This window comes from Chiloscyllium plagiosum, chromosome 21, assembly GCF_004010195.1.
Source record: "Chiloscyllium plagiosum isolate BGI_BamShark_2017 chromosome 21, ASM401019v2, whole genome shotgun sequence".
Taxonomy (NCBI): domain Eukaryota; kingdom Metazoa; phylum Chordata; class Chondrichthyes; order Orectolobiformes; family Hemiscylliidae; genus Chiloscyllium; species Chiloscyllium plagiosum.
Genome location: NC_057730.1, coordinates 47,012,686 through 47,022,629, shown reverse-complemented (window position 1 = coordinate 47,022,629; position 9,944 = coordinate 47,012,686). Strand labels below are relative to the sequence as shown.

Genomic DNA, 9,944 nt, shown 5'->3' with positions numbered 1-9,944 from the left:
ACCACATTTGCTATTCTCCAGTCTTCTGGCACTATTCCTGTAGACAACGAGGACATAAACATTAAGGCCAATGGCTCTGCAATCTCCTCCCTTGCTTCCCAGAGAATCCTAGGATAAATGCCATCAGGCCCAGGGGACTTATCTATTTTCACCCTTTCCAGAATTTCCAACACCTCTTCCCTACATACCTCAAAGCCATTCATTCTACTTAATTGTGACTCAGTATTCACATCGGCAACAATGTCCTGTTCCTGAGTGAATACTGACGAAAAGTATTCATTCAGTGTCTCCCCAATCTCTTCAGCCTGCACACGCAACTTCCCACTACTATCCTTGATTGGACCTATTCCTACCCTAGTCATGTATGTAAAATGCCAGGACATAGTAGCCTGTGGACCAAGTGCAGGTCAATGCGATCAGTATAGTTTGGTATTTGTTGTTCAACATAGACATAGGCATGTTTCTATGCTGTATGACTCTATGGCTAGATCCAGCAGTATCTGTGGCAAGACACTTCACTTCAGCTCTGATGAAGAGTCATCTATACTCAACACATTAGCTTGCTGTCTCTTCATGAATGCCGTCAGACCCGCTATGATCTCCAGCATTGGTTCTTTTCCATGAACAAAGTCAAAATTCACACCACACTGGGTTATAGTCCAACAGTTTACTTGAAACTGCGAGTTTGGACTATAAACTGGTGTCATGAGATTTTTGGCTTTGTCCACCCCAGCACCTCCACATCACATTTTCTGTGGAGACAAAGCAGAGTTAACATTTCCAGTCCACTTCTTCACTGGGGAAGGTTAGGTGGAGTTAGGCCACAGATCATCTCAGTGGGTGGTGGAATAGGTTGGAGGGGCCTGTTCCAGTGTCAAGCCCAATACCCCACCCTGGCTGCCCAACCCACCCTGAAAATACTGGTGTTGTGGAGGATGTCCGTGACATCAGACGGCCCACCCCTTCCTAAACTCCGCCCCCTTGCGACCGGGCCCCGCCCATTTTCCCACAAAAGCCCACCCCTGTCTCCACTTGGTTCCGCCCCCTTTCCCATCGGAGCCGCGTAGCTGCGCCTGCGCGGTGTCGAGTTGACATCTGCGTCGCGCCGCCATTTTCTCCACCGTGCGGAGCCAGCGGGGCCGAGGAGAACGGAGGCCAGAGAGAGAAGGAAGGAAGAAAGAAGAGAGGGAGAGTCAAAGAAAGAAAGAAAGAAAGAGAGAGAGGAGGGGGATAAACCAAAAGGAAAGAGACGAGGACTGTGCAGCCTGAGGAAAAGAGGAGGAGGACCAGAACCACTGTCCGGGGGGTGGGGGCCCCGGCGGCCGTCTGCCCCGCCACAGGGACGACAACAAGTCACAATCAGCCAAACCCCCTCCTCTTCCCTCCCACCTCTCCTTTCCCACCCCCCCCCATCCCTTCACCCACCCCCGTTCCCAAACCCCATACAAACAAACAGCCCATACGTTTCCCCCCCTCTCTCTAAAAGTACACCGCCAAGACCCCCCCCCACCCACACCCTTGCACTCTCCTCACTAGGGGGAAGGTTTCAAAAAAAAACTCCTCCGGGGAGGGGGAGAGGCGCTGGCTCTCCCCGCACCTTTCTCGGGGCAGGTCGAGGCGAGTTCCCCCTTTGCCGTGACAAACGGGGAGGGGGGAGGGAGCTTCGAGCGCAGCACTCGGCCGAGATTGGGCGCATAGCGAGCAAATACGTCCGGGTTTCCGTTCCTGCCAGCCGCGAGCCGTCCCTCACGTCGTCCCAGCCGCCGCCGCCGGCCGCCAACGCCGCCGCCAGGAAGGCCGAGGCCTTCTCCGAGACCATGAACCACTGCACCAAGCCGAGCGAGCAGAATGAGCAGCACCTCAGCGAGCCCGAGGAGATGGAGATGGAAGGTAGGCGAGACCGAGGCCTGGTGTTTGTGTGTGGGGGGGAGGGCTATTCTCTCCCCCAACCCCGACCCTTCCCAATCCCTTCACCACCCCCCCCCCCCCCCCCCCAGGTCCTACCTCATCCTTTGAAATCCGGTTCAATTTTTTAAAATTATCTCTCTCTGTTCATGTGAGCAAAGTGTGAAGTGACGGTTAGGCCTCAGGGCCGAGTGAGCGCGGGGTTTCTCACCTATCCCTGCCCCCCCCCCCCCCCCGGTAATGGGAACCACGCGTAGGCCACAGGCGCCATGCTGCAGCCTTCCCTGTGTTCAATCCCCTGGCCGTTCCCCATCAGCGTGTGCGCTTTTGCTTTCAGCCCCATTGACGGGGGCGGGGGGGGGGGGGGGGGAATATCTGAATTCACGTGGAATGTGAAAGCCCGACCGCTTTGCATCTCCCAAGCTTGACAATCTCTCTTTCCTTCTTTTCTCACTTCTCCATCTCTTTCTCCCCCCCCCCCCGTTTATTTATGTTTGTGGCCTTGTTTATCCTTCCCCTCTCTCGCCCTCGATTTGCTAAACGCAAATAAAACAAATAAGGCCCGCTTTCGTGGAGGGGGTTTGAGAGGTGATGGAGACGACTGCTCTCAGAAGTCTCTTCCTGCAGTATTTGCTAGCTCATGCTGGCATTTCAAAGCTATCTTATTTCATCTGCCACCCCCCACACATCGAGATCTGGGAACGACGGTATATTCATAAGCCTTTACTCAAGTGCCCCTTCAAGTGTAGTAGATGTTTTAAAGCAATCAAAGTGGATATTTGCTCTAGTTTTTTTTTGTATGTTGCATTAAATTCATTGAAAGCTCAAGCCCGTTAAGACTTGATTTTGCCTTATTGTAAAGTATGAATTTTTGAGCCTGTTGTGTAATTTCAGTTTTGCCCTCTACAGTTTACATTTGTTCATATTTGGAAATGAACATTGATCACGAGTCTTAAAACTAGGTTCTGTATTTAAACCTCTCAGATCATGGTTTTCACTGTTTTAAAAGCAGTTTTCCAAGCTTCTTCGAGACCAAGTATAGTAGGATTCTATTTCCCAAGGATTAGACTAAATGAAAGAGTCATAAACACCAAGAAATGTTTTCTGTGCAAGAATAATGTTTTGATGAGTTCTTCACTTCAATTTTTCTTGCATCCAAAAATATAGTTCAAGGAACTATTCAGTCCCATTGTCAATAACTTTTGAATTGGAGGTGGTCTTAATTCTCATTTGCAAGCCTTTTCTATATTTTCCTTTTTGTTTGTAACTGTCTTAACAACTACTCTTATCTGGGAAAATGGTTTATTTCATTCTTCAGTCATACATATGCTAACCCTTAATCTGTGCCATTTTGTCACCTTTTCGCAGGCCATTTGAAACATCCATCAGCTGTTGTAAAATTGATTGTATTCAGCCATTGCACAAGTGTGTGAAAATAAACAGTTTGGGATTTACAATTTACATGGCATGAATCTTTGGTACTGTGTGCATCTGTAAATTGCTATTAGGACCCAGAATTTACTTACCTAGAAAGACTCCGTATTTTTCTGACCCAGGTTGTATCTACACAGCTGAGAAATAATTGACAAAGTTATAATGTTAATTATTTTGTAGTTACTGGCAATATGTCAGTCATAGATATTTTCACAGCATCTTCTACAATTTTTGGACACCCTGAAGCACTGTACATGGGGCGGCACGGTGGCTCAGTGGTTAGCACTGCTGCCTCACAGCACCAAGATCCCAGGTTCGATTCCAGCCTTTGGCAACTGTCTGTGTGGAGTTTGCACATTCTCCCCCGTGTCTGTGTGGGTTTCCTCCAGGTGCTCCGGTTTCCTCCCACAGTCCAAAGATGTACGGGTCAGGTGAATTGGCCACGCTAAATTGCCCATACTGTTAGGTGCATCATTCGAAGAGAAATGGGGCTGGGACTCTTCAGAGGGTCGGTGGGCCTGTTTCCACACTGTAGGGAATCTTGAAGTCCTGAAATATAGAGTTTTTATGCAATGAGGTTCCACAAGTGGCAAAGTGATAATGACCAGATAATCTGTTCTTAGTGATGTTGAGTCATGAGTTTTGATATAAGGCTCTCATTACCTCAAGCTTAATGTCTTTTGGATTTTCCAGTAGTATCTGTTAATCTAAATATATGGCCAAGTAGAATACTGAGCCATATTGACCAGGAAGATCAAGTTGAGACTTGGCTTCAGTTACTGTATGGAGTTTGTCTCCACCTCTATTCAGTGAGGGGTAAAAAGAAAATTGCATGCTTCCTTTTGATCAATTTTTAGGAGTAACCTGCTAGAATGCATATACACAGAATTACGTCTTCAGCTGTGACACCAGATGACTCCTAACACCAATTAAAGTAACTGTTTTAAAGTCGGGATGCAAGCGGGAGTGGGCTGCTAGTCTCAATCTTTGCGTTTGAGTATTGAAGTACAGTAGGAATTTGTCAGTGCCGTTTCATGTTGCACCGACCATTAATTTGCCAGAAAACTAATGTGGCATGATGCTTTTTTCCAATGCCTACATGCACTTTTTTGAAATTTATAGATACCTCATTTGGCTCTTTTTTTTTAAGATCTAAAATTTTGAATTGTACTTTGCAGCGCACCTTGGCAGAGATACGTTCTCCAAGTCCTGAGCTGAAATTGAAGTTTGGGAATAGTTATAGTTAGTAATAGTTAAATTGTTGACTCTGCGTTTCAAGTAGAAGTTCTATTCAATGTTATCTTCCCTTTCCCCAAACCCAAGCGATGCCAATGAAAATTTGGGTTTGTTTTATTGGGACTTGCAATTCAAATTTTGTTGGTCTGCCTTGATAGTTAACATCCTAACATGTTGAAAGGCAAATGAGCATCAAAATAAAATATTGCTCAACCTCCAATGCGATAAATTTGATACATCTAATAGAATTATAACATGCACTAAATGTTTAAGGCGAGGACATTTTTCTTAGTGTTACTTGGGGGGACGAATTGTATAACAGGTACAACTTGTCCTGAAGCGCTAATGTTTAAGTGTACTCGGAATGTGGGATTTAGGAAGGAAGAATTATTGAGATGGAACACTCTTTTCAAATGACAGGTTCATGGATAGATTAAATTACTTGCCTTCTCAACCAAAACACAAGCATACTTTTAATAAGATCTTGGATGCTGATGTTGACTGAAGATAGGAAATGGTTGTGTGACAGGTTTCATTACTTGAAGTCTTATTTCTCTGACTGATGACACGTTATGACATCTTTGGGCAGGCAGTTCATGAAATTATAAAATCACACCATGTGAATCACAGATTGAATTTTCCTGAAAGTAATTTGACCGTGGGTAATAGTTAAATTGTGCAGTCTGTTTCTAAAAAATGTTGTAGATAGAACATTTCAGAGTTTTCTACAGTTTTTTGATAAAACCTCATGTGTTCTGTTGTGATCCTGTGCACCCCTTTTTAGTAAGCTGTTGCATTTCACTGATCATGTAGAATCTTGCCTTTTGGGTCCAAGCTTCATTCTAGAGCCTGGAACATATAATTAGATTCCCTATAGTGTGGAAACAGGCCCTTTGGCCCAACAAGTCCATACCGACCCTCCAAAGAGCAACCCACCCAGACGCATTCTCCTACATTTACCCCTAACTAATCCACCTCATACGGGCAATTTAGCATGGCCAATTCACCTAACCTGCACATCTTTGGACTGTGGGAGGAAACCGGAGCACCCGGAGGAAACCCACGCAGACACTGGGAGAATGTGCAAACTTCACACACAATTGCCTGAGCCAGGAATCTAACTAGGGTACATGGTGCTGTGAGGCAGCAGGCTAACCACTGAGCCACCATGCACAGGCTAAAATTTCATTCCAGCACTCCCTCAGTATTGCATTTTCAAAGATGCAGGCTTTCACATGAAATGTTAAACCTAGGTACTGTTTACACCCAGGTGCATATAAATTACACCATGGTGGTATTGATCATCCCATCACCACTAAGACTGATATCCAGTCATAATTGATTTGCTATTTTAGGGACCTTACTGTGTGCAAATTGACTGCCACTGTCCAATATCTTCAAGTTTTTCAATGGCTGTAAAAGCCCTTGTGGCTGTTCTGACTTGTGATTTATACCCAAGTCGTCATTATTTTAAAACAAACTTTCCAGTACAGTTTAAAAGGTGCTAAAGTGATTGGAATGAAAACATCTTGCAGATACCACCATACTACTTTAACTTGCCTTTTACACTGTATAATTTATTAAAATATATTTAAGAGAGCATGATTTTAGTTTAATATGTGTTGCAATGAAGTTAGACATTTTAGAGGCAGGCTTAAAGTCAATTTAATCACACCTAATTATTGCAATGTAGAGGAAATGAGTTAAAATAGACTGAGGAGAGCAGCCACTCAAGTTATCAAGTAAATTGATTTATGATTTTTGCTGACAAGCAAAAAAGGCTTTCACTGTTAGTTTTGTTTTCAGTTAATTGTTTGTGTGTTGGTCACTATAATGGGAGTCGTACAATATTTAAGCGAAGATGCTATGGTTAATCTTTAATATGCACTGCTTTAGCTTCAGCTACAATACTCTGTTCAATCTTGGGAAAAATTCTACACTTTGGGAATGTTGTGAATCCATTGGAGAGTGTGCAGAGAAAATGGTCATGACACCCTGAGATGATAGACTCTTGGTACACATTAGACAAGCCGGTTGTAGAGAAAGTTGGGAGAGGATTTGTCAGAGGTGTTGAACAGTCGGTAAAGAAGCTATTCTAATTGGTGGATGGGAAGACAACCAGAAGACATCATTTTTGAAGCGGATGCAAGAAAAAATGCTGAAGTTGAGATGGAGCTGAAGTCATTCATTCATTGTCGGAGAGCAAATCCAAATGGCAGGTGCTCTGAACTGTGCTTGCATTATACATTTTACTTTGAAGGTAATAGAAAGTCAAATGTGATGGAAAACTTTTTTGTCTGCCTCTTTTTGTGCTATAACCATTTTATTCCAGTTTTCCTGGCATGTTTCCTTTGTTCCCATGCTTTTTGTACACTATCTTCCTTTCTTGTCACTTTTCATGTTTACCACTTTGGGCTTCAAACATGTTACTTCACTGATTTACTGAATATATTTTATGTTGGTTTGAAACCCAGACTTTGAGTAAGAGGTAAATGCCTTTCATTAAGGTGAAGGACCATGGCTAGAAGATACAATATCATAATCCTTGCAGATGGAAACCAAGCTAACAGCTGGAGCAGAGGATTACCAGATGTGCTGTTTCCTACTGTTTCGGAGGCCTAACTCCAGTGGTGCGGCAATATTTGAATCTGAAATTGCCATAGTCATCTTGGCTGGGCAGAGGGACAAGAGTAGAATATGCAGTCTAAGTCAGAGCAAAACCAAGCCAATCAAGTGAAATGTTGGAAGTTGTTTTTTTTCCCACGATGTAGTCTGTGGTTTTGCATGTGGTTAGCATGGATCAATGTTGGGAAGCTGATTGGTCTACAAGCTTAGTTAGGAACAAAAGGTAATATTATAAGCTTATTCCAACATTTTATAAGTATAAAAAGGAAGCCTTTTGTGTGCATATCTAAAGATGCAGTTCTGTTTTAAAATGAAGTTGCCACAACCTAGAGATTATAGTTCTCCTCATTTTACAGTAAATTGATATTAAATTAGTATCTGCTTACTGGCTTAATTGTACTGTTTTGAATGTGCATTGCATATTAATGGTCTCCAATTTTAAAGTGTACTGCTTTTTAAATTTAATCTTTTGTAGTTCAAAGATAGCAATGTGGAAGTTTTCATGGATCCATCCAAGATAATTTATCAGGCAATGTTGGTGAAAATTGCAGAGCTTTGGGACTTGTACCATAATTTTGTGTATGTTCACACAAGCATCATCTGTGGTTTTTGGTAAAGTTAATACACACTTGATACCATAACTGCCTAAGTTTAGCTTCAGCTGTGGTTATTCATGGGTACAGGCCAATACACTAGTCCATTTGCAGGTCCTATGACCAATACTTTATCTTCTGGGGCATAATATAGAAGCAATGGAAAGTCAAATGTAGATTTATTTAAAAAGTTGAATCTTTATTTTGATAACTTTATCTGTTTGGAACTTTTGCTACAAGAGAATTTGGTGCAGATTCCTTTTCCTTATAACTGTGAGAATGTAATTTCTATATTTCAAGTTTTTGCCCATGTGATTTTAATTGCTGTCACCCTCCTCCCCTGACTGCTCATGTTGTGCCTTGTAATAGTCGCAATGAAATTTTGACTTTATAAACACCTTTAGTATTGTTAAATGCTTGAATGTTCATGTGAACCATGATAAATCTTTATGTTCAGATGTTAATGTCTTGCAATTTATGCAAATCTATTTTAACATGCTAGTGCTATAGAGAGACAATCTTGCTATGAAGTTGTTCTTTAAATGTCTATGCCAAATTCAGCAAAAGGGACGTATTCCATTGAAAAAGGCTAGTCTAGTTTAGGCATTATTTTAAATTGTCTTTATTATGTATTAGTCATGGAGAGATTACTTCTGTACTTGTAATTGTCAATATAATTTATGCATGTTCATATTTTGTGCTCAAGTTGTTCAGAACTTCAAGTTTATGCATCAGAATGTGCAAGCTTTATTTTTGCACTCTGTAGCACTTCAACTTTATAGCTGTGAGTAGCCATTGTTGCAGCAGACTATTTCTTCATGTGTTTGAAGAAACCTGGTAAAGAACTGGTAGAAAACGCTGATGTTTCCAACCACTGGTGAAAAACCTTGTTGGTTTTCGTACACTAATGACTGCATATGCTTATCCCAGATAGTTTGTGAAGTTATTGGCAAAGAACCAAATATATCAGAGTACACCTGTGGCCATTTGTTGTGAAGTGCGTAGTCTTCACTGTGCGGTTGGAGGGTTTTGAGCGGGGGGGTGGAAGGAGGGAGAGTAGTGGAGAGAAATGTGGAGATGAAAACATGCTTTATCTGAAGAAAATATGCTGAGAATTGTATCTTATTTTGTTCCTGATAGTGTAGTGATCTATCAATGCATACAATGAGAACAGTGAAATCTTATCTCTTTTAATGTAATGATTCCTAACTGATGGGAATACTGGACAAGTCAGATTCCAGATTGAAACATGGCTTGTAAGATCTGAACTTTGTCTCTTTAAATCATGGAGGTAGTTTAAGTACATTAACAAAAGGTGACCAGTGTAGTTAGAATTTATTTCTTAAATGATAAGTGTTATATTACACTAGGCGAAATAAAAGTTTCATCCTGGGCCTCCAAGAATTCATTCTCCCACTACCCTTTTTCAACAATATCCTTACAAACGCCAAACCCTCTGTCTGGAGTTAGTACTATTTCCACCCCAAAGCTCCTAGCTCCTGGTTCAGGCTCAGATTCAGGTGGGTCTAGTTGTAATCGGTTTCCTTTTGGCAAATTTCTTTGTGGTTACTGGAGGCTTTTTCCCTTCATTTGTTGTTTGTTTCTTTGATACCTAAACAAGTCAAATTCAACATTACTTCAACTTCAGAACAGCATTAATGAAGTTCCCTAAACAGTGTCCAGTAGTTGTTTATTCTGAATGCACCACACTGCTGACTTTGTTTTATCACTTGTCATTGGACCCTGGTTGTAAGACAACATCAGTTTTGATATGTGAAATGTTAGCATGAATGCCAAAAACATCCTCTTGACATGCCAGTATCATGGCTTCAAGCTCTCAATTACCTACTCATGCCTTCCCTTTCATAATGCTTCATACAAAATATATATTAAACTTGAAGTCATATTAATCCTACTCATGTATTATGAATCATATTAATTGAAAGTAAGAATCTTAGGCTTATACAGAAACCCAAGATTCTAATTAACTTTTGATGTATGAGCTCTAGCGATCCTTGTATACTTCAAAGAATATAAGAAGTTGGAGTAGGCCATTTGGCCCCTCAAGTTTGATCCATCATTGAATAAGGTCATGGCTGATCTGCCTCAGGCCTCAACTTTGATACATATTCTTCATTGCCCTCAGCTCTG

The 9,944-nt window shown here is 42.0% G+C and overlaps 1 protein-coding gene and 1 long non-coding RNA gene across 7 annotated transcripts in view; one reads left to right on the top strand and one right to left on the bottom strand.

The window, feature by feature from the left end:
* The window catches only part of LOC122560842, a 26,199-nt gene extending 23,519 nt beyond the window's left edge, over positions 1-2,680 (bottom strand). The window contains exon 1 of one of the 3 annotated variants that reach the window (XR_006314828.1): positions 2,005-2,680. This is a non-coding gene — a long non-coding RNA (uncharacterized LOC122560842). The remainder of the gene's footprint in view (positions 1-2,004) is intronic. The other 2 variants (XR_006314829.1, XR_006314827.1) reach the window with 2 other exon arrangements.
* The window catches only part of usp7 (ubiquitin specific peptidase 7 (herpes virus-associated)), a 98,510-nt gene continuing 90,060 nt past the window's right edge, over positions 1,495-9,944 (top strand). For all 4 annotated transcript variants that reach the window (XM_043711996.1, XM_043711994.1, XM_043711995.1 and 1 more), the window contains exon 1: positions 1,495-1,890. In XM_043711996.1, the coding sequence (XP_043567931.1) occupies positions 1,818-1,890 (73 nt within the window). In that variant the 5' untranslated portion in view covers positions 1,495-1,817. The remainder of the gene's footprint in view (positions 1,891-9,944) is intronic.